Source organism: Drosophila pseudoobscura, chromosome X (genome assembly GCF_009870125.1).
Source record: "Drosophila pseudoobscura strain MV-25-SWS-2005 chromosome X, UCI_Dpse_MV25, whole genome shotgun sequence".
Lineage (NCBI taxonomy): Eukaryota > Metazoa > Arthropoda > Insecta > Diptera > Drosophilidae > Drosophila > Drosophila pseudoobscura.
In genome coordinates, this window is record NC_046683.1 from 17,154,983 (window position 1) to 17,178,605 (window position 23,623).

Here is a 23,623-nt window from a genome sequence, read left to right on the forward strand (position 1 = left end):
TGTGGATACCAAATTTGGTTGCTCTAGCTTTTATAGTCTCTGAGATCTAGGCTCTAATGGTTTATCAGTATCAGTTTTAATGAGTATCGGGTATAAAAAAGTATGCACTGGGAGTATTCGTGGACATCTCCGAAGCATTCAACAACGTGGCTACGGAAGCAATAACAAATTGCCTGGTAGCAACTAATACACACCCAGCAATCAACCTGTGGATAAGGAACCTCCTAGGTTGCAGACGGGTGCAATCAGAGTGGGGCACCGCTTCCATGGTGAAAGAGGCACACAGAGGCACACCCCAGGGTGGAGTCCTGTGCCCCTCCTGTGGAATCTGGTGGTCGACGACCTCATCAAGAGATACGAAAGGAGGGCCCCAATAATAACAGCTTATGCGGACGACATAAGCATACTTATTACGGGTGTTTGCCCATCGATCCTCAGCTCACTAATGGAGCGAACACTCAGGGAGTTACGCAAGTGGGCGGAAGATGTAGGACTCAGTATCAACGCGGACAAGACGGACCTCATCCTCTTTACCAAGAGGTACAAGGTACCGATATGGACCCCCCGAAGATCAATCAAACTAGGCTAACCCCAAAAACACAAGTCAAATACCTGGGCACAGTACTGGATAGTAAACTGGCATGGAAACCCAATGTATTGGAAAGGGTGAAGAAGTTCAATTGGAAGGGAAATGAACAGATCAACTGATTACATGACCCCCCAAACATGCCTCGACGTAAAAACAACTGGATCTTCGGGACCTGAAGACTGGAAAATCGGAAGAGACCAAACGGAGCACCTCAATATATATACGGACGGCTCCAAGATGGACGGAGGAGTAGGAGCGGGCCTATACTGTACAGACCCTGAGATAAGGCTGTCATATAAGCTACCGGACCATTGTACCATATTCCAGGCAGAGGTTTTTGCCAACAGGAAAGCAGCAGAGGTCGCTCTTCTCACTGAAAGAGCACACGATGCGGTCAACCTATTCGTCGACAGCCAAGCGGCGATAAGATCCATGCAGTCGTCCGCAGTCAGTTCCAGAAATGTCTTGGCGAGCAGGGAGGCACTAGATACCCTAAGCACGACAAAGTCAGTACGGATCTACTGGATTCCCAGCCACCAGGGCATCGAATGAAACGAGACGGCGGACGTACTAGCTAAGGAAGGCGTCGGGCTGGCGAATGCGAGAACCGAGAACGTGCCTGTCTCCCTCAGAACGCTGCAAAGCTATCTAGAAAAGCAGGCCGGGTCACAAACCTAAAGTAGGTGGAGGAGTACCACCGCCAGCAGAACCTCGAAAATCATGTGCAAGGACCGCACTGACAAACTCAGCCACTACCTGCTGCACCTACCCCGGAAGGACTGCAGATTATTAGTGGGAATATTAACGGGACACTGCCTGGCTGCGGCGCATGCAACAAAGCTAGGAATCACAAACAGAGACAGTTGTAGGAAATGTGACGAGCCTGGGGCAACCGAGACCCTAGAACATCTCATCTGCAACTGCCCTGCTCTCTTAAGGGCAAGGAGGAAGTACTTGGGCGCGCCAGTCCTGGCATCACTGGAAGATGCCTCCAAGAGGACGCCACAGCAACTACTGGCCTATGCGAAAAATACCTCGATCCTCGAGGACTTCAAAACCCCCGAAACACTGCCGCGACGGTTCATACCCCCCTATCCGGACAACTAAGGGCCATACTGGCCTATGTGGGGCCCCCTCTGAGGGCCGTCCGGGTCAACCTAACCTAACCTAACCTAACCTACTCTACTTCTATTCTACTTATCGACGTACAGGGAGCTGCAGACAATATCGGTACTTTTGTGCGATAGTCGGATCGAATCCGGAGGTTAAATGCCTTTATTTTGAAAATAACAAGCCGCCCATAAAATTGTATTCATTCAAATAGTAACCACTCAACTTAACAACTCGTCATCATCAGCGATCTTTTCTTTTTCCCTGAAGAAAATGTGTCCGACTCGAACTACACAGAAAGCGACAGAAGTAACGAAACTCCTGGTGCTAAAAAATGAAGCTAGGAAGCCGCAAAGGAGCTACCTTTACAAAGCCAGTGCTGCCAATGCGGGGACAGAAAATATATATTGTTTTCGCCGGCTTTGTCAATCGGAATAGGCCATAGGAACATTTGTTCACATATTGTCAACAAATCAGGCAGTTAATAGTCAGTTGAGTGAGTGTTCTGTGTAAAAATTGAGAAACTAGAAAAAACTTACAATAAAACGCCTAAGTTCGCTGTATTTTCAGTAGTAATTTCGAACTGGATGGTTCGCATCCTCCCTGAAGAAAGCAACGCGTGCGTGGATTCTGCCGAAAACCAATCCAAGAAGAAGTGAAAAGTGAACAAATTGCACTGTAATTCGAATTCCTTTCTTCAATTAGTGCACATACGTATGTATTTATTGTGTGAAAATCAGAATCAGTGAGAATCCCAATGTTCTATCAGAATGAACGGTCAGAATCGCAAGAGGGAGTGGCAAGCTGGGCGCGGTGAGGATCTCACCCCCGACGACCGTATTGAACTGATTGCCGAGTTGATGGCTAAACTAGACGGCGTCAATTTCGTCGCCGACTTTTTACACATCCGTCGACTGAAACTGCTGATCACCGACTGCCTGCCCGACCGCAAGGAGCAGCTGCTACGCATTCTCATAGGCTATGTGAACCGGCCCCCCAGCCCGGCCACAACTAGCTACGCCAAAATTGTGAGTCTCCTCAGCAACGACCTTGGTTCCTTGATGGTCGACTGCATCCGCGCCCTGAGGGCGGTCCAAGAGAAGGCACTCATCGATGGCAAGTGGGACAACGCGCGCGGCCTGGAGTACTTCTTAGCCGAGCTAAGCAAGTGACTTAGCATAGAAGGGCCCTGGCTGTGCAGTTTGATCACTGCACTGCCCCTGTTCTTCCACGATACGTTGCACATATCAAACTCTCGGTAAACAACACATAGCATATTCAATAACACGAACCTAAGACACGAGCATAACACACGAGATTAACACTCGATCCTAACGCAACACGAGATTAACACACGATCCTAACGCACGAGCGACGCACGAGCCTAATAAACGAAGAACCAGCTCGACGATCCGCACATTCCCAGGAAAGATCCAAGCAAACTCTTTGGACCTGAAGAAGCCTCACCTGGGATAAACTAGAGCTGCAGCACTGATCTGTTTATTGCCGAAGCCGTCGCGTCCTTGGAAATATTTTGTCATCTTCGCTGCCGCTAACCAGGGGCTCCATGGCCCCCAGGTAGATGGGCGCCTGGAATCACACCACACATAGGACGAGTGGGGAAATTATCCACATGCACATGCCCCCCTGTACTAACATCTTGGCTCACTCAAATTTCACAATTTTATTTTAAAGAGTGTGAGGTTTTAGATTGGCTAAGGACCCAAAAAAAAGTTGGATCAAGCTCAAACTGTCATTTGATTATGTTTATTAAACATACGAGTAAAATCTGCGTCCAACAAAGGCGGGGGGCGGGGGTGTGTGCATTAAAGCTACTTGAAGAGCAGAGGCAACCTGCAGTGAGGCTCCGTCTGACTGGGATTGTCCGAATAGAGCGACATGGTCCTAGCGGTGAGATCGAAAATGCCAACGGCAATGGTTTTGACCACCTCGTCACAGCTGCCATTCTCGCGCCACACGCAATACAATCCCCCAGAGACATCGCCCAGCATGTGGCGCACATCCTGCTCGCTCGATGGCGGCTTGTAGGTGCCGAACGCCTGCATTCGCGACACGCTGGACTCGACCATCAGAGCGTTGGCCTGATCCTGGTGAATGCGATCGAATCTAGGATCGAATCGAGAATTACTCAAGCTGCGCTAATGACTACTGGTAGGTCTCTGGTACTCACTGATTCACATGGTAGTTATGATTACCCAAGGGTATCTCCTTGATGTTCAAAAGCGACTCATTCTTACGGTCTGGCGAAGGCGCCATCTCCACATTGTAGAACATCTGGCGGGGATCGCTGTGAAATCAAGGAACACGAAAACTGCAGACTGTTGACCGTTGACCAAAGTACCTTTGATACTCACGCCAAAAAGGTAAAGTTAATGGAGCAGGCATCGGCTGCTCCCACACCTGCGTCCCTGAGCACCCTAAAAGCATCGTCCACATTGCTGGTGGCCAGCAGGGCTCGTGTCAAGAAGTGTCTCGCTAAAAAGCATTAAAGCAAACCCTCATTAAAGGTCTCTTATCTTATCCCATCGAAAGGAGTACACTCACGTGTCTTGCCACTGCGCAACAGCTCCGCACTGATCGTATTGATGGTGAAGACCAGGCCATGGTAATTCTGATTCATGGTGTAGCCGGGCAAGTGTCCGGCGTAGCACAGGGACATAAAGTGCTCCTCCTTGACATTGTATTTGCCCTGCGGCTTGTCGCTGATGATGTGCGCGTCAACAAAATAGTAATGATTGAGGGTCTCCGTCAGGGCATCCTCGGTGTGGCCCAACAGTCGCTATAAACGAGACGTTGCACTGTATTAAAGCAATCTTCTGGGGCTCCTCTAGGCTTTACCTACGCAATTCTTTTGGTTGACAATGATTGTGGAGCAGCCAGTCGGCTGGTTATTGTTGCGCGGCTGAAGCTTCAATGCCTGCGGCAAGATGTCGTCAAGGTGCAGCAGAAAGAGCTAAAAAGCAATATGATAAACGTTTTAAAAACAAAATTAAATATATATATTAAAGTATAACCACGTACGTCTGCTAATCTCTTTATTTATAAGATTCTTTACTGGTGTATATGGAAATCGTTCAGATAACACCCATGGGACTGGGACTGGGTCTGCGTCTGTGTCTAGGTCGTGTCGTACTTGACACTTCGGCTAGCCTTTCTTTCTTGTTTTCGTTTGAAATATTGTAAGGTGCAATGATAAAGAGTATCGCTTAGCATCGCTTAGCATCGCATAGCCACACAAGACACCTGCACCTCGTTACCGATCCAATTCCATGCTAATCAGACTTTTACTATTAGAAACTGCATCGGAGATCAGCAGCACAAAAGATGGACAGCCTAACGCAATGTTAATGCTGCTAATTTGAATTATTAATTGTCATACGTTAGTACCCGTGTTAGCCACAGCCACAGTCCCAGCCTCAGACCCCCGTCCAGCACCTGCACACCAGCCACAGAACAGCCAAGACGACGCACCGCACCGTGTGGGGTGTACCGTGTGGCGTGTGGCGTGTACCGTGTACCGTGTACCTTGTGCTGCGATGGAGCTGGGAGATTAAGATAGATGTAGATGCTCACAGTTGCGGCCAGGGTCAGCGCGATTTTTGCGTGCAATTAATTGGCCGGTCAAAGCTGAATGGACGAAAAAAATTATAACACATTATCGAGCAAGGCAGCCGCACTGCACTGCACTGCATTGAGACTTCTGCATTGGCCATTCTAATGAGCATGTGCCCAATCCGAATACCAATTCCAATGTCAATCGTAATATCAATGGCGGCCATGGCAAAAGCCAAATGAAGCCAAGCAAGGGTTCGGTTCGGTTCGGTTCGGTTCGATCTGAGACATTTTTCAGGCTTGTCTTCTCTTTCCTCTTTCCCCTTTGCTCTTATGTGCTGTGCTCCACAAATTGGCTTAAACAAGAAGGAAAGTCTCGTAGCTTCAGGGTCGCAGCTGAAGATACTCTTGCACCTGCAATGGGAGCTATGGGGGATATAACCCTTACAGTTCTACTATCGTCAGGGATCGCTGGCAGTAGAAGACCTACTTTGATCAAATTTTGGTTGGTTATGTACTCCCCAAAATGAAGTCAATAAAGTTACATTGATATATTCCTTGTAAGCCCATAGTTTAGGCCTTACAATCGCCGTGTACAATGCACAAACAATGAGGGGCCACCAAAATTTGATAAAAATATATTACTCCCACCATTAGCTTATCGCTAGAGCAACGATCGAATGAATATATGTATGTATGTAGTACAAGGGGCTCGTAAGTCTCTTGACCCGAAATTAATTGTAAATTTTACAATTGCATAAATTTAGAAACAAGTTTTTGGCTTTTAATGGCAGTTATATAATGTAGAGAGGGAGTTTTGGTGTGCAAAACCTACATATGACAAATATTGTAATATTCGTTGGGACAACTGTAGAGCCATGAGATGGCTTCTTTTTCCGCTTGGCAAACAGTTGGTAAGAATCGTGATACCTCATTGCTGACTAGGGTATACAGACGATGGCCTGTCTATCACTTTCGTACGCAGCAGCAGCGGCAGCCGCAGCGGCAGCGGCAGCGGCAGTGGCAGCGGCAGTGGCAGCGGCAGCAGCAGGAACTAGTTCAATGTCTATGCTCTGAACGAGGCACGGGCACGGCGGTCAACATTTCGAGTTCTGCTTGTGCACAGTGGTCGCCGGCTAAGTGGGAATCGCAGAAGGCATGGCATTGTTGGACTGCACGTAGAGTGGGATGGGGAGAGGGGGGGAGGGGAGGAAGCCACTTCATTGATTACAATAAAATTAAAGGAAAGACTAAGCAGCTACTAATTGCATTGTTAGATCATCAAACGGTGGGGGTGGGGGCCCTTTTAGCCAATTAACACTGTACTGAGAGCACTGCACTCGGTGGGTATCGCCTTTAATGTTGTCATTGGAGACCCCACAGACACGCAATGTCCCAGAGATTATTCGATTGCACGACACGACTTTAAGTTCTGCTTTAGCTACACCGTTAGAACGCCGCCCGACCGCCCGACCGCCCGACCGCCCACTCGCCCACCCGCCCACACTCCGTCGGCAGCCTTGCAGTGCGGATTATTAGCGTCAAATTACAATATTTGAGCCAAAAGCTCCAACAATTGTATTCGATTTAATGGGCACTTAATTGTGCACTGCAACACAACGAAGATAATTCGATGTACGAGTATTACTATTAGTCGGTCGTTTACAGTTTACAGTTGAGTGCTAATTAGCAACCCCCCAACCCCTGACTAATTGGATTGGGGGGGGCTAGCGCTACTATCTCTAAGCTATTCTCACCTTATGGAATTCCACCTCCGCACCATCGGCCACGCCCTCCAGCTCGCGTATATACTGGGGGAAACTATCCTTCACCGACTCCAGGGTCTCATTATAGATTTGCTCTGAAAATTAATGAATCATTATCCCATCCAATCCATTCGATCCATTCGATCCACTCGAGCCACCCATCTGGTCTGAGCGATGCTCTCATGAGTACTTACTGCCTTTTGGGGATTGATAGAGGGGCAAGTAGGTCTCGATCAGTGGCTTCGATAAGAGCAAAAAGTTCTTAATCATCGAGCCAAACGTGCGGCCCTGTAAAGCAATTAAATATACAATATATTTCCATTATAATTAAATGATTAAATGCTTTCTAATTTTGTAAAAAACAAAACAACAACAAAAAAATGAAAATAAAGGCCCGCCCCCCTATGGAGAATTATTTGCAAATCCGTTTTTGTGTATTTGATACCTATAAAAAAGTGAAACAAAAATATAATCGATCACGACCGATCGATCGCCAGTGTAAGGAAAACAAACGACGACTAAAATACAACAGAGAATAAAGAAAGAACCCAGCAACAACAAAAAGCAGCATGAATAATGAATGGGTGTTGTGGGGGTTATTTGTTGTAAAATAACCTTTTGGGTGGGCACCAGAGACGGACACGGACACGGAGACAGGCACGGACGCGGACGCTGACGCGGACGTGGAAGCGGCTAAACTCCGTAAAACTCCATGCAAATTGGATCTTAAAACCGATTGTCAATGCCAGACAAAGCCGCGAGAATCACGAATCTGCATTATTTAGCAAAACGACTGTGGTTGGGTCCGAGACTTGAATGTGGGTCTCTCCGCCTGGCATATACATATGTTCGAGTGGCTGCAGTAAAGATAACCCAACCACAGAACAGATAAAGCTTTACAGCCCCTTGACTCTTGCGGTTCTGCTCAGCCCCTGAACCAGGAATTGATGGGATTCTTGAGAGTGCAAAAAGGATATCTGAAATAATAATAAAATTTGCGCTTATCTCAGAACACAAATTATACAGTACAAAGAGCATGGGAACAGTCGAATCCAGTAAAGATAGTAGATATCCTATATAGACTCTTTCCTAAGCACTGAATCTAGGTCAGAGTAATTTGGTATATGATTTAAGTGCCAATCATTAAGCCATTAAATCAAGGTTCAGTGTTCTAGTTGTTCTACAAATAACCAAAATAGGTATCTTTTCAAGTTCTTGGAGACACAATAATCCAGATAATTACCCCAGTGTAAGTTTGAAGGAAGTGCAATCAAAAATTCAGATGGCGTGAGCCACCTATGAGTTGATGGGAATGGGAGCAGAAGGACAAGGACCCTCCCCAGCAAAGGTCACACGACTTACCATATCGAAGCCGACCTCATAGTGGGTGCCGCGAGTGTAGAGGACGGGCACCGCCTGGCGCCGTGGTAGAATCTTTCCAGAGGACATTGCACTGATTGGTGCAATTGGAGCGAATGGAGCAGTAGTGTTGATAACAATTCTTTCTGTTCTTTTTGCTTTCGCGTTCTATAAACGCTATCGCTGCTGCCTTGTATTGGTTGGCTTGGCTAGGGTGTACGTATACGTAACTCAAAGTAACGCAATAAAATGTGCACTCAAAAAACTAAGAGCAACAAAAAACAACACAAGAAATTTACTATTTAATATACGTATTTAGACACTAGACACTGCTGTATTCTTTGATTAATTCCAGAGCAAATAGAGAGTAAGGCTAATCTGTGTGTGGACTCTCTCGGATTTGGCCAGCTTTGTTCTAGAGCGCTTGAAGGCAGAATTCAAACTGATTTTGGTTTGTTTTGGCGCCGTCCCAGGCCGGGCCGGGCCGGATCGAGCGGCAGCAGCAGCAGCAACAGCAGCAGACGAAGGCGTCTAGCGTCGGCGCTGCCGAAGCACTTACTCTTGACAATATCAACACATCAACCCCACCAACAAACAAACCGACCGACTCTGCTCTGCTCTGCTGACGCAGCAACAACGATGACGAACCGCACGCCAAACAGACGCGACGCTGCCGCTGCCGCCGCCGCCGCTGCTGCTGCCGGCCAAGGCAGCAACTAAGACAGCGCGCTGACGTCAGCGTTGGCACGCACCACCCACCTCTCCGCTCTCCTTTTAGCTACTATCGATAAAAAGGTGCGAGGAGAAGTATAGGATTGCATGGCTAAACGAAATAGTTGTCCCCTCCCCCTCCCCTCCCCTCCCCCAGCGATAGGCATCCACTTATCTGTGATCTAAGATTACCTGTGATTGCATGGATGAATGAAATAGTGTTTCACTCGCCTGTGATCGATAGCAAAGGGATTTCTGTGATCGATACAAATGAATAGGCAAAACGAGGAATTGTCATTTTTCGGGCCAGCCGCCGATGAATCATCGTAACTTAAACACTTTTTGATTGCTTTTATAAAGCATTAATGAACCGCCTAAGAGTACTTTCTTTTGATCTGCCGGCGTCGCCCGAAACTAGTTCTATGCCAATCTCCCACCGCAGTAGTTGCTTATCGATCTCGTGTATGGACATTTATCTGGCTTCAGCTGAGCCGCCGGTATAAAAATAACATAATATTGCTTAACCCTAATTGTCTAAAATTGTCCTAAGCTTGCATCTGAAACAGTTATGCAGGAGCTCGGACTTCTCACCTTACTAAGTACTTGCTTGTTTAACAATCGTCATAAAGTTTCATAAGATTGTGCGTTGGTCTACTTATCGTATACGTATTCGCATTTACATATGGAAACGCCTGTACCTCTTAAGTCAATTAGAGGGCTAATAGGCTTTACGGTTTAATGCTGGGGGTTAGGGGTTTCCTATTTTCCGTCATTGCTTATATTGTTCTGCCCTTTTTTTTTTTGGGGCCAGGCCACATTGGAAGTGTATTTGGTTACGTATACGTAGGTAATACCAGAGCCCCCCCCTTACAACTATGACCATGAATATTTTAGTTTATAAACTCATTTGTTGTTTTCCCCTTCCTCATTTCTTATTTTCTTGTCTTGTCTTAATTTCATTTAATATCTCATTTAAATGGGTTCGATTTTGCACGAACAGAAACCGCATTCCCCAGATACAAAGCATGGGGCGAATCTACTCCACAGATACCCTTACCCTTACCCATACCCCTACCCATACCCCTACCCATGCCTGGCTTGGTAAATTTCCATGCTGCTATGGGTTTGTGGGTAATTTATGGATAATCTGAGAAATGATCTCAAATTATAGATTGGATTTCGGGGCTTGTTTTAGAATTTCCACACGAAAAATCAAGTGCGAATAAATTACAAGTCAATCAGACGTTTCTATAAAAACGAGTTGCATTTTAACTATTGTTTGTATTATTATAATTTGGAATTTTTCTTTGCTTGTTTCTATACAGAGAGCTATGATGATGAACTTTCCTGATGACGATGATGATGATGCGATAATGATAATGAATGCCGCAGCGCAACTTTCTCAGTGTTGCCACATTAGCATCACAATTAAATGTTTATTAATTTCACATTGGAATGCACACACACAAACAACATTAAAAAATAATCACAAATAATTCGATATTATATAATATAAGTGAGAATTTGCGGAATATAGGGTTAGATGTGATTGGACGCTACAATTTATCAACTGGAAGTTGGCCTTAACGATCGAACAGAAGTCGTTCATGGGTCGTCGATTGTCGATGAGGATGAGGGCATAAGAAGAGTCGCTTTCATTATTGAATTTGTATGAAATGAACTTTCGTTACGATTTTATTTGGCTGGCGGCTAGAAAAATATGCGCCGCATTTCAATGATAATGAAAACAAAAGTTAAAACAAATAAGAAATGAACAAAAACAACCGCTAGGTGGTTAGGCCGCGGGACCGGGGCCAAAGAGAGTGAGAGTGGATGAGAGTGGAGTCGAAGAGAGAAGAGCAGAGAAGAGAGACTGTCAAACGGTGGTTACCACAAAATGACATTTTACAGTTAGCCTTTTACACTCTCCCAATCGCAGGGCATGTGCACTTCTTGCTGCAGTCTATCGATGCTTATCAATTAACCACAATGCTATCGATGAAGTCCGATTCAAGGAGGGGGACGAGAATCATCAGAAAGTATTAAGAAGTAGTAATTACATTATTACTGCTTATTTTTAGGTATTAATTGGATATTTGGGAATAACCACTTTAAAAATACATTTATGATATGTATAAATGATCTCGCGTGTCTTAAAAAATCATCTTGCTGCTTGGCTCTCTGTTTGTATTTCAGTTCAATTGGCATTAATCGTATAAAGAGAGATATATGTACTATACATTCAATTGATTGCAAAAATAAACGCTGACAGCATATGTATTTCATCTAGAGCGCCTTTCAGTTCTGTCCTTTAAGTTTATTGCGATATAATTCATTGTAAAACACTTAGGAAAGAGAATAAAGTATGCATCATTTATAAATATATAAATTGCATCGCATTCTCTACAGATTCCGAATTAGTAATAGATCACACCTCATTTAGAAGGGCATTCAATGGTCACCGTATTTTCCCATTGCCCGGGAGGAACGTAGGTCAAGAGCTGCGTCGCAGCTTCGTCTGGTCTGGGCTGTTGTATATAAATTTTGACAAAAGAAAGATTTCGGTTTAAACCAATTTTGGCAAGGCGGCGGTCTATAGGCCATAAGGTGATGACAACGAATCAGACCGCGTGCGCGCTTCAAGAGAACCAGATACCCGTCGACAGCTACAGAATGCACTCAAAGCCGCCTCCGACCATGACCATGGGACGCATGGCCCGATGGCCGCTTCTCCTCCTCTTGCTGGTGTTCTACTGGTGTTCCTCGGTTGCCGCCTTTGGCAACGAGTATGTCCACATCAAGGTGCATGTGCCCAAGGAGCAGGGCGGTGAGCCCGAGGTGGCCAAAGTGATCCACCATTACCATCACCATCCGCATCCCCATCAGCTGCAGCGCCTGCAGCGGGGTCGTGGAGCACCACCACCACCCAAGCCGAAGCACCCCAGTCCCCTGCTGGAGAGCGTCATTCTCTCCGATCTGGACAAGCCGCTGCACATGAGCGAGCACGCCGAGTATCTGAACCACGCCAAGGAGCTGGCCGATCACCTCACGGAGTCGTTCAACAAGAAGCCACCACCGCCGCCACCACTGCCACTGCTACCCAAGAAGAAGGTAAACACGTACACGATCATCGAGGAGCAGCACAGCTCCAGGCCAGCTCCAGCCCCAGCTCCAGTGCACAGCGGCTACGGGTATGAGGATCATCCGGAGCACAGTGTGGAGACGTACCGAGTGATTGAGTCCCGCCCCCAGCTGAACCACCACCATCACCACAAGCAACACCATGCCCATCTGGAGGAGGATGATGACGATCTGGGCTACCACTACCCGCACTCATCGCGATCCTATCCGCATCATATTGGTGGCGCCTACGCAGAGCCCGCTCCCGTCGAGGAGCACATTGAGCAGGAGACGGAGCCGGGCTACAGCTACTCTGCTCCCTACGCCCACTCTGGACGCGGCCCCAAGTCGGGCCGGGCTCCGGCCTACACCCTGGAGGCCCCCGAGGAGTCGTCGTCCGCCTACGGCTATGACTACTCCAGGCCGAGCGGCAGCAGCAGCAGCGGTAGTGGAAGCAGCTCGGGCTTCCGACCATCTCCACAGCTGCCCAGCGGCAGCGAGGGCTACGAGGATGAGGTGGCGGACACGTATGGGGCGCCAGCCCCAGCACGTCGTCGTCGACCGGCTCTGGTGGACTGGCCAGAGGCCACGGGATTCAACAGTGCCGCCCCCGAGACGTACAACGGTGTCGACAGCTACAACGTAGGTCATGTCCAGGGCTTCGGCAGCGGTGGCTATCAGTACAGTGGGCCCTATCTGTAGCGGAGGTGCCCCTCCGCCCCGCCCCTCCTAAATGTAGACTTATTTATTGCCCTTTTTTTTCATAGTTGATAAGAGCAGAGCAGAAAAATATAGACTTTGAATGTACGAGTACCTATGTGCATATGTCTTTATTGTGTTTGGGAACCGGTTGGAAAGTGGTTTTAAACGCTCTGAGTTAGTGACAGAAAGAGAGAGAGAGAGCGAGAGAACTTCCTCACTCCGACCCGATCCGGTCGCTACTTAAGCTAATGAAATGAGTTATGTCAGTCATTCGGTGACCCATATGCTTAAATAATAGAATTATAGACGGGCAGGTGCGACTAGAAAGGTACCCTAAACCAGCGGTGGGGTCTACACGAATCTAATGAATCGCTACTCCCTTTGAGTTCCGGATATAGTAACCACTTTATCGATCCACAAGACATGTATTTTGTGATTACATTCACAGACATTCTCTTTGACGCTTTTGCATCTGGCTGAATAACTCTCGAAAAAACGGGAGCAGTGGCCCTAAACGGATGCTCAGAAGGTACGATTTTTTGGGCAGTACTTCTAGCATACAAAACCTTCGATTCTGATTGGAAAGTTCAGTTTTCTGTTGCGTCTCCATAAAATAAGTAGCCAAAACTCTTAGGTACAGGGTACACCAGTTTGATGGCTTATAATTTCCAAGCTGTTTCCTTTTTCCTGACACACATAATGTATAAAACCTTGGACGCTTAATGGTATCCCTCGTATCCAATCAGCAGTTGCCATCAGCCACTAAAGATGTGTCGAAGGGATAAGCCTGAAAGCCAGTAGTATTAGTCAGAAGCCCGAGGACAGAGGCCAGTATATGATGAGCGGGCGTTTGGGCCGCGTCCTGCACTTTCATCTGCGTTTCTACCAGGTGCTCGGCTTCCATGGGCTGCCTCTGCCAGGGGATGAACGGCCGCACAGGACACGCCAATTGCTCCGAGCCTGGAGCCTGTTCATCCTTATGGGGTTGAGTGGAATGGTAGCCGTGTGTCTGACCAGCGATCTGGAGTTTCTCTATAAGGGCGACCTGTTCGGCTGCGTGAACGATGGCATGAAGTTCATATTCTCAGAGCTTGCAGTGCTGTCCATCTATGCTGAGACGATGGCCAGCCAGCGGCCCCTGGCCCGCTTCTGGTGGCTCCATGGGAAGCTCAACAGGCAGCAGCAGCACGGCAGCAGGCGGTTGTCCCGGCCAGTCTCCATACGCAGCGAACTGCGTCAGTACCGACGCTACCTGATCTCGCTGTACGGCATCTTGGTGGGGGAGATCCTCATCAATATCTGGCTGTGGCAGGTGCAGCCCGCCGACATGCACTTGATACTCTTCTGGAGCACATTCGAGCCGCTCGTTTTCCTCATGTACATGCGGAACGTACAGTTTGTACTGCACATGGAGCTGCTCCGCCAGCAGCTGGCCCAGCTCGAACGGGAGCTTTCCCTACTGGCAGAGTACTCGCGATTTGCCAGCCTAACGGGTCGCAGCTTCAAGGACTTTGGGCACTTCCTGCGCCGCCGGCTGTTGCAGAAGCAGTGCGTCTACAACGATGTGCATGAGATGTACACCTGCTTCCAGCGGGCCTTTCGCTTCTCCACACTGACCGTTCTGCTCTCGATCTATGTGCGGATTGCAGTCGATTGCTATTTTATGTACTACACCATCTACATATCCGTTGCCAATTTGGGTAAGTCCATTCGAGTAGGTCCATCCGAGTGCATACGAGTCTTTCTGCTTGGGGGTGTACAGATTACTCTTTGATTTTGCCCGCCTTGTTCGAGATACCCGCCTTCATCTATGCCTCGCAGAGCTGCATGGTGATAGTTCCACGGATAGCCTATCAGCTGCACAATATTGTCACGGAAACGGGATGTTGTGGCTTTGCAGATCTCTCCTTGCAGGTAACGCACGCCCAGCTAACTCTACTGCGAGACCATCTCTTATTGTAATCTTGAATCATTTTTGCAGATTCAGAACTTTTCTTTGCAAATCCTTCATCAGCCGCTGCGCATCAATTGCCTGGGCGTCACCATCTTGGACTGTTGTCTGCTCACGCGGGTGCGTTTTGGGAGTATCCTATCCAGAGAGAGATTTCTAAAAGGTCCTTCCAACTGTTTTTGTGCTTACAGATTGTCTGTTCGGTGGGCACCTACATCATCTACACCATTCAGTTTATACCAAAGTTTAGCAATCAATAATGATAGAAATAGTATCACAGGGTTCAATAAAGGTCCCCCGATTGCTCCCGTCCCCCAAGTGTAAATGTTTGCAAATTATTTATATTCTTCTTAGAAGCTACAACCTTTTGTGTTGACTGATGGCAAGCAATTGATAATAACTTTGAAGCCAAGAACGGGCTTGATTGATACCACAGCAGGCCTCCTGCCCACGAATCATCAAGCTAATTGCGAATGCTGGAAACAAAATGATATATAGCGATTGGCAAAATAAAAAGTGCTTCAGATAGAAGAGAACAGAATTTTTCGTTAAACACTCTACCATGATGTGTTGGGCATACAAAAAGTATTGCCGCGGTGCGCACAGCGTTCGGTTTTTTATCAGGACGCAACGCTACAAGTGCCATGGTCATGGAAATTTATCTACCAAAGTCACATACATGATTTAGCTCTTTTAACAATTGCCAAAACTCAAACAAACTTAAATCATAATCATAATTGATTTGAGCGAGTTTTTTTAGGGGAGCATTACAAAACCATTTACAAAAAGGACGTGGAGCGTGGAACTTCTATAGAATACATTTCACTGGACTCTAAGATCTATGTTTAAGAGTAAATTAAAACTTCTAAAGTCGGGGACTTATTGAACCATGGGTTGGGAATAGGTATAAGATGTTTAATCTCCTGGTTTATACATTAAAGCTTTGTTATATTTTGTTAAAATTATACATAAGTTTAAACATATACAGTATAGTGTATTTATATATAGTAGAGGGGGGAGGGGGGCCGGGGAAGATTCAGAAGCAGCGTTCGGTGCGTTGGATTATTAGGTAATTATTTACAAATGTGTCTTCCGCCTGGGCGCTGGACGGGGCCTCCTCTCTCTCTCTCTCTCGCTGAAGTCCACTGAATGATGTGCCGTTCACAAATTGAGATTATTCTCTTCCCATTCAATTCTAAGCTACTGGTAGCTACTTTTCGTTTCTTATTTACGATGATGATTTAAACTCAAGTATTTGTAGTGTATCATAATGTTATACTAAACGTAATAAAAGGTTTGCTGGACTGAACCAAAATAAGACCTAATTCACACACACACGTGTGTACACAATCCTTTCTTCCTCGCGGGTAAACTTGTGTAGTATATTGCTAGAATTTCAGGGCGAAGATCCGGCGAGACCTTTGTGGGGGGAGAGGGAAACATGTGGGACGACTAAAGACTATGCATTGGAATATTTTTAAATAGATTGGATTGGTTGTATAGTGTGTGTTTTCTTATCGCCTAATCGTATTCATGACTTGATTCTCGTTTTGCAATTAGATTCTCGCGCTCATCCTCATTGCCCTCGATGATGGTTATGCTACCAGCAGAGCCGCTGCCATGGCTGCCACGATTCAGGGGCTTGATGCGATGCACTGTTTCGGTAAGGCCAGAACCAGTGAGTACCTCCACCTCATCGTCATCATCGTCGTCGGGCACTGTGAAATATGGATGCGATGAAACTGGGCGGAATTTATAGCCCGTCAGCACGAAAAACACATAGGTGGCCATCTCGCGAAACATTTCGTCTAGCCAGGCATACTGGAACACCACCGTCATCTGGAGCAGATCGACAATGATGCGCGTAAAGTAGATATAGCAAACGATCATAATGTAGAACTGGCGGAAGAGCTTCAGTTTGCGCAAATTGATGGCCGCCTTGCCGTCGGTGGCCGAGGCCTCATGCAGATGCCGTATGGACCACACAATGGGGAACAGTATGGCACCGCAGCACAGCAGATCCACAAAGAAGAAAATGTTGTGCCAAGTACGGAACTCGGCATCGCTCTGATCCGATTCGTCTGTGATGATTTGGGCCACATTAGCGAGAACCTTTACGCACAGAATGCAGAATGAAGACAAGTTATAGTACAGAATGTTCGATCAGAATGGATGGCACTCCAGATGGTACTCACTTGCAGTGGAATCACGATCATAAAGATCTTCTTGTCCTTGTCCGAGAGGATGTGCTTGATGAAGGTCCAGCCAGTGCCAATGAGGACAATTGTTATGAAGAGCACAGCCCCCTTGAGCAGATGGGCTATATAGTAGAGTATGGCCCAGGTCTCCACATGCTCGCCACGCTTCTCAATGAAATGGTAGTTGATCGAATGGAACATCAGGGAGAGCGACTTGAGGAACACCAGCACAGCCATCAAGTAATGAATTTTATACACAGTGTGCTTGCTCTTCTTTAGGATGAACACCCAAAAGAGGCCGGACAGGAAGAAGAGCAGACTCATCATAAAGTACAGCGCGGGCAGGGGCATCTCGCCCGCCGACAGATAGTTGCCATTGTTATTCTCCTCAATGTCCACCTGAGAGAAAACATAAGTTAAAGGAAAATGGTTAACATATATCCCCATTTCGCGGGGAGGGGCGGGCAGGCAACTCACATTGAAGGACACTATTTTGGGCGCATAGTAATTGGGACAGGCATGGAAGTACAAGTTGTAGAGGCCCTCATCCAGCAGTGAGGCCACCAGCATGGAGAAGGTAAAGTTGTAATATGTCACGCCCTGGATGACCTGCCTGTCCAGCGGCAGCGTAGAGTCCTTGCACAGTGCATTATGCGATTGCTTGTACGACTTGTACAAGTTGTTGCTCTCCCCCATTTCGGGCAGACTTTCGCCGGGAAAGGGGTCCAGCTCAGAGGGCCAGGGATTAACAGGAGCTGGCGCCACTTCTTCAGCACCGTTTTCGACTTTGGTCTTGTCGGATTCAGTGTCAGCCGCTGAGCCTGCTGCTACAGCAGCTGCTGGTGGGACTGAAGCCACCTTTGGCGCTTCCACTGGCTGCTGTTTGGGGACTGGTGCAACTTCCGCTTCCTTGGGTGCAGCAACAGCAGCAGAAGCCTTTGGCTCGGCAGCAGCCTCCTGTTTGATATCAGCCTTCTTCTGTGGCTTGTATACGGGATTAAGCAGCGAATTAAAACGGTCCTTGTCCAGGATAAGTTGTTCGGGAATCTTGGCCGGTGCTGCCTTCTCAGTCTCGGGAGCAGCCCCACTCTGCATTTTGGGATCAGCCGAGACTTTGGGGCTGGGCTTTGCATCGACTGGCATTTCGATTTTACCCACTACGGCGATTGGCGGCGATGGTTTTAAGACATGTGGCTGTCTCAGCTCCTCCGTATCAGTGGGATCCTCCACTGAATGTTCGTCCAAGTCATCGGCGCCTTCGGCAGAATATTGCGGTGGGACATCACGACGCTGCCTGAAGAGTGCCGAGTCACTGACCTTGGCCAAAGAGTTGCGCTTGTGCCGCGAGGTGATATCCTTGTAGATGTGCATATTGCCCCATTCGGGAGAGCACTTTACGCGAACTCTGTGTATGAAGGGAAACGTGTCAGTGTGTGTGTGTGTTTGCGCTTTGCCAAACGGCTACTCACTTTAGCTCCTTCAGATCTAGGACAAAGAATAGTATGGGTCCCCTGGTCTGCATATTTGGCGGCTCCTCGAGTATGCATTTGTTTTGATGCGAGTCCAGATAGGGATTCAATTGGTCAATGGTTGTCTTGTCCAGCGAGAGACCGAACTGCACAGTCAGACAAGGGTTAGAAGGATGCTTAAGCTTAAGGTTTCTACATTATATGTACTTACCAAGTCCGCGGAATTCTCTCCGTCAATGGTCAGCTTACTGAGCTGCACATCCAAATGGCCGTTGGTGTAAAAACCGAATGTGCTCAGTGCAATGTAGGGCCGCATATCGTTCTGTGTTGTGTGATAGTTGGTTACAGGAAAATATGAGTCAGGTGCCATTGCCATTGCCGGTTGAGGATGGTGAGATGGGTGGGACGTGGGGGGCGGTCTGTCGACATGTCTTTACAAACTTACGCGAACTTCCAGGTGATGCTTACGCGATAGCACAGCATGGGGAGCGCTCAATAGTGTGACAATAACCAGCAAAACTATTGATTTAATATTTAAGATGTGCGCCGGTGGCACCTGCTTCGGGGATATCCTCAGCGCACGCATTTTGTTGAATTTTCGCCTCTCGCGATGTTGTCGTCTCATGGCACCTTTTGTGACTCTGTTCCCGAAGAGACAACAAATTAGAGTGCCTGCCTGCTTTGATTGAAAAGGTTGCAATTGATTGGTTTCGTTTGACACCTATAACTTATAATTTTTCACACCTTTATCAAAATTTATTACGAATTTATTTCGTTTTATTTGTGACGGACTTATTGATAAGATATACGGTCTGACTGAAATATACGTCACAAATTTACAAAATAAACCAAAAATATACTGACGAATTTTTTGACACCATTTTATAAGATTGACGGAATCGTTCCTACACGACTATCTCATCTGAATTGAATTGTTTATAAAACAAGGTTTAAACAAGAAATGTCAAGACTCAAGTCAGATTATAGTTACTTATTGCGATTATTTTGTAAAGCACACAGAATTGTTCCCCGTTTAGGGACTCACACCTTGCATACTCTTATACTTTTTTTATAGTATTTCTGTAATATAAAATATGTAATGTAAAAAAATGTAATGTAAAATATTCAAAATTGTTTCCAAATGTCGCAAAGCGACATGCTGGCAACTGCACATAGACCATACAATATCACCATTTATTTTTCTTACATTTTTCAACAAATTTAGATTTAATAGTCAAACCATTAGGATTTCGCTGCTAATCCCAAATTAGTATAAGAATATTAGCCTAGGACATAGCTCCAAATGGCATTTTATTGGTACATTGAACAAGAGGATGGGTCTATAACTAGTCGTAAAAAATACTGGAAAATTTTATAAAATACTAGGAAAGGTATAGACACTTTCAAGGTGTGTGAGCTGGACATGGTGGCAAGAAAACAGAGTGAGTGCGAATATATCCATAAAATATACGGTCTGACCCTCAGAAATATACCGTCTCATTTTCAAAAAATTTCACTGCACTGTTCCACGATCACACTCTTTGATTTACCGACCACGTACCGTGGGATGAAATTTATTTTTAAATTATTGAAATTGGAATAAATATGTGTTTTTAACTTAAAGTAATTACTTAGAGCTGCTCCGGTGCACGCTTCTGAATATAATCCAACGTTCCCGTCGGAAGGCCCTCAGGTAGAACTGGGCCCGGTCCCTAACTGTCAAGATCATCATTCCATGTAACCCATTGGGTCATCAAGTGCTCCCAATTTTCGACGCGATTGTAGACCAAGCCGCGGCTTGAACTTGCCATCGCCCAGCGTTACCTTTGGCGGCATCTTTTTGCCCCGGAATGTGGCCACCTCAAAGGAGGGCGGCGGCGATACCTTGGCCGATCTGTGCTTGTCCAGTGGTATATGCCAGGCGGCCTTTTTCCTTGCTTCAGCTTCAGTGGCAGTGCCGCCTTCCTCTGCCGCCTCAATGGGTATCACCTGGGTGATGGTAGCCTCTAAGGTGTTCTTGCGCTTCTTAAAGTACACCACCTCCAGGCCGAGGGTGATCATGGCCAGGACTAGGCCAAAGAGTGTGGCTATGAACACACCCCCCAGGCTCTCCAAGGTGATGCCCTCCTGGTCCTCGGAGATCGGACAATTGCGCAGATTCGATTGATTCCAGTACCTGGTCTTGAGCTCCTCGAAGAACCGATCCTTCTGCAGCTCCAGTATGGCATAGCTGAGCTCGTCGCCCAGATGGCTGCCCTGCTGGACGGCCACCGCATATGGCTGTTCGGCAAACACCTCGCCCACCTCCGTCAGATTGCAGTTTCTGGTTATCTCGTACTTGATCTCCGCCGAGTCATGGATGAAGGCATAATCGGCATTCTCATGAGCATCCACATTGTCGAACCCCTGTCGGGCGTCCTTCACCGGCAACGAACTGTTGATGGCCAGCAAAATGTGTCCGTACTGTTCCTTGATCGGATAATCCCAGATGCGGAACTTCTTAAAGTCCTTGGAGGCGTTCAGAGCCAGCTCCTTCCACATGCGGTACAGCGTATCCTCGGCAAACTTCATATTGATAAAATACTGATGCGTATCCGATTCCATAACGACCGTGTAGTTGATGCGCGATTGGCGGGCCAGCTGCTCCAGCGACTGGACCGGCGTCTGCATGCGCTCCACCGTAAGGAAGGCGGCCAGATTGGCCGTGAATGTGGCCAGCATGAGGACCACAAACAGCCAGTAGGCGGCCACCAACATCCGGCCGGAAATGGCCTTTGGCGCCTCGCCACCGCCCTGCGGCGTGAACGAGGTGAGGGCAAACCAGAAGCTCTCCCGCAGCGTAAACTCTCGACAGGCATACGGATAGGCGGCCCGGTTGTTCCTCGAGCTATATGGCGAGTACTTGTCCATGAACCAGATCATAAAGGCCGTGCCCACCAGGGCGGCCACAATGCTCAGCCACACCTCCAGCCGCAGGACGGTCATGAACTTGAACAGGGATGTCTTGCGCACTGGTTTGCGGATCACGATGGAAATGCCCGTCTGTTCGTAGTAGGGCGGCAGGAAATCGATGACCTCCTCCCGTTCCGAGTACATCTTCAGGGCGGCAATGGCAATGTCGGTCTCGCCCCGCACCAGATCCCCCACCACCCCGTCCCATTCCTTTTCCTCGTTCATCTCGCCCATGTGCCCCGTCTGAGGGGCCACGATCTCGTACTCGAAGTTGAGCTTCTGCGAGAGCCGCTGGATAAAGTCAATGCAGTATCCCTCCCAGATGGGCTCTCCCTTGCGGTCGCGTAGCAGCTCGCCGGTTTTCTCGTTGCGCCGCAAGTAGCTCCAGGGCATGCTCTCGGCGGTGCCAATGCGAAAGAAACGACGCGCCGGACTGAGCGTTTCGTTCAGGAGACGCAGCGTACCACCGCCCAGGGTCGACCACATGGCCAGATCGGTCTTGGCCTCATGCTCGCTGGAATAGTAGCCAGCGGAGATGTTTACCGCAAAGGTGAGGGCCGGCAGGACGACTTCAGTGGGCTGACCCGCCTCCAATTCATCCGGATACCGATCCACGGGCGGAGCAAAGGTCAGAAAGTTGCTCCATTGCACCCAGTTCAGCCAGGAGCCGGCCTCTAGCTCGGGCTCCGCTGTAGCCAGCTCGGTCGAGGATGTGGCGGTTGTGGAGGAGGAGGAAGTGCCATTGCACTCCACGTAGATGGGCTGCGGCATCTCCGGACTCATCTGAGCGGCATTGATCAGACTCCGCAGCACATTCAGCAGCATGGCCCGCTGCATCTGCATCGAAGGATAGAGAGAGGAATGAAAAGGTGTTTAAAGAGGATCGAATCCTGGCGGGGCTGTGGCTGCTCTTACTGTGAATCCGCTGCCGCAGTAAAGATCCGGCATGGGCATGGACCTGCAGATAGCCCGGGCATTCAGGGTAAAACGATTGGCCAGCTCCGCCTGGCGCTTGTATTTGAAGACCCGATCGCGGGTATCCAGAAAAACGAAGTGCCATTCGGTGGGTCGCTCAAATATGCCACCCTTTTGCGCCTATCACAAAACCAAGAGAGTGCAATCAATTCCGCAATACGTGCCCCGCCAGGACTCACCTTATCGAAGAGTCCATTCATGGCCGCACCGCGGGCAAACATCGCCACATAGTTGGGCGTCGGCCTCAAGTCTCGTATGCGCTGCACAAAATCCCCCCTGGGGTTGTCGCTCGCACTGGCATCGAGGATCAGCGTACGGAACGGATAACCAATGATCATCTGCTGCATGGCCTCCTCGGCATCCCTGGAATTTTGAAATACCATCGCCACATTATTGGCCCGCTTCTGGCGCATGAAGGCCCCAAGCATCTCCAGAAAGGGTCGCAGCATGCGCTCCATCCGCACATAGGCAATGCCCTGGGCACGCAGCAGATTGTAGCCCTCCGGCCAGTGGCTGTAGGTGAGATCTATGACAATGCTGGTGCCCTCGCTGGCTAAGATCTCACAGACTGAATCAGAGAAAAAATGGGAGATTTTTTCAAGTAGAAATCAAATTGGGCGAAAAATCTTTCTGGACTTACAGCGCTGCATATCCTTGCCGTCTTCGGAGCGGGTCAACGGCATGGAGACATCCGACACCTTGATGTCCAGACGCATGCCATCCAGCTCCTTGAGCACCACCACCATATCCGCATCGAATTCTGCACGCTGCAAGGGCTCTATCCAAAAGGCTGTGGGCGAAAGCCAAAAAAAGAGACTCTCGAGTCTGCAGAGGAAAAACGTATCTGCGGAACCCACTTATCTTGAGCAGCTCTTCGGCACTGGCCAGGGCGTGGCCGACAGTTAGGAGGAGGAGTACCAGCTGCACCATGATGAACCGCTTGCCTTGAGTTCCGTTTCCAAATTGGCATTGTTAGGCGCTCTTCGACTTGTCCTGCTCGATGGCCTGTCCTGCCATAATTGTTGCAATTATAGATACATGTCGCATGCAATGCCCATCAAAACGGGGACTATGAATATTTAAGAACACCACAGAAATGGCTGTGACAGCCACAGCCCTCAAAGCACTCAAGATTGTGTTGCGGCTTG

The 23,623-nt window shown here is 48.0% G+C and overlaps 6 protein-coding genes across 11 annotated transcripts; 3 read left to right on the forward strand and 3 right to left on the reverse strand.

The window, feature by feature from the left end:
- Positions 1–2,177: 2,177 nt before the first annotated feature.
- Positions 2,178–2,991, forward strand: LOC6899163 (uncharacterized). 2 transcript variants are annotated; one of them, XM_002136324.3, is made up of 3 exons: positions 2,178–2,195; positions 2,254–2,413; positions 2,469–2,991. In XM_002136324.3, the coding sequence occupies exon 3, from the start codon at positions 2,470–2,472 to the stop codon at positions 2,869–2,871; it is 402 nt and encodes a 133-aa protein (XP_002136360.1). In that variant the 5' UTR covers positions 2,178–2,195; positions 2,254–2,413; position 2,469; the 3' UTR covers positions 2,872–2,991. The 2 variants fall into 2 exon arrangements, with proteins under 2 accessions (XP_002136360.1, XP_033241528.1); XM_033385637.1 differs by lacking the exon at positions 2,178–2,195 and having other exon boundaries at positions 2,218–2,413.
- A 377-nt stretch (positions 2,992–3,368) lies between these two features.
- On the reverse strand, positions 3,369–8,847 carry LOC4814657 (uncharacterized). Of its 2 annotated transcripts, XM_001354553.4 has the most exons (8): positions 8,401–8,847; positions 7,233–7,326; positions 7,030–7,133; positions 4,563–4,673; positions 4,265–4,499; positions 4,075–4,195; positions 3,891–4,007; positions 3,369–3,826 (listed from the first exon to the last, which is right to left on the reverse strand). In XM_001354553.4, the coding sequence occupies exons 1-8, from the start codon at positions 8,485–8,487 to the stop codon at positions 3,532–3,534; spliced, it is 1,164 nt and encodes a 387-aa protein (XP_001354589.2). In that variant the 5' UTR covers positions 8,488–8,847; the 3' UTR covers positions 3,369–3,531. The 2 variants fall into 2 exon arrangements, with proteins under 2 accessions (XP_001354589.2, XP_033241524.1); XM_033385633.1 differs by lacking the exons at positions 7,030–7,133; positions 7,233–7,326; positions 8,401–8,847 and adding an exon at positions 5,294–5,421.
- A 2,730-nt stretch (positions 8,848–11,577) lies between these two features.
- LOC4814649 (segmentation polarity homeobox protein engrailed) lies at positions 11,578–13,015 on the forward strand. The gene has a single exon (XM_001354552.4). The coding sequence runs from the start codon at positions 11,719–11,721 to the stop codon at positions 12,928–12,930; it is 1,212 nt and encodes a 403-aa protein (XP_001354588.4). The 5' UTR covers positions 11,578–11,718; the 3' UTR covers positions 12,931–13,015.
- A 753-nt stretch (positions 13,016–13,768) lies between these two features.
- Gr8a (Gustatory receptor 8a) lies at positions 13,769–15,763 on the forward strand. The gene is made up of 4 exons (XM_001354551.4): positions 13,769–14,630; positions 14,693–14,844; positions 14,912–15,001; positions 15,073–15,763. Exons 1-4 carry the CDS (start codon positions 13,769–13,771, stop codon positions 15,139–15,141), a joined length of 1,173 nt encoding a protein of 390 aa, XP_001354587.4. The 3' UTR covers positions 15,142–15,763.
- Positions 15,764–15,782: 19 nt separating this feature from the next.
- On the reverse strand, positions 15,783–19,433 carry LOC6901210 (protein GPR107). Of its 4 annotated transcripts, none has more exons than XM_002133875.3 (7): positions 19,293–19,433; positions 18,994–19,189; positions 18,760–18,870; positions 18,549–18,694; positions 17,557–18,484; positions 17,077–17,478; positions 15,783–16,993 (listed from the first exon to the last, which is right to left on the reverse strand). In XM_002133875.3, exons 2-7 carry the CDS (start codon positions 19,171–19,173, stop codon positions 16,403–16,405), a joined length of 2,358 nt encoding a protein of 785 aa, XP_002133911.2. In that variant the 5' UTR covers positions 19,174–19,189; positions 19,293–19,433; the 3' UTR covers positions 15,783–16,402. The 4 variants fall into 4 exon arrangements, with proteins under 4 accessions (XP_002133911.2, XP_015041479.2, XP_015041478.2 ...); XM_015185993.2 differs by having other exon boundaries at positions 18,994–19,224; positions 19,293–19,431; XM_015185992.2 differs by having other exon boundaries at positions 18,994–19,227; positions 19,293–19,425.
- Positions 19,434–20,093: 660 nt separating this feature from the next.
- Positions 20,094–23,620, reverse strand: Ir8a (Ionotropic receptor 8a). The gene is made up of 5 exons (XM_002133874.3): positions 23,333–23,620; positions 23,116–23,265; positions 22,655–23,043; positions 22,416–22,595; positions 20,094–22,337 (listed from the first exon to the last, which is right to left on the reverse strand). The coding sequence occupies exons 1-5, from the start codon at positions 23,403–23,405 to the stop codon at positions 20,277–20,279; spliced, it is 2,853 nt and encodes a 950-aa protein (XP_002133910.2). The 5' UTR covers positions 23,406–23,620; the 3' UTR covers positions 20,094–20,276.
- Positions 23,621–23,623: the final 3 nt, after the last annotated feature.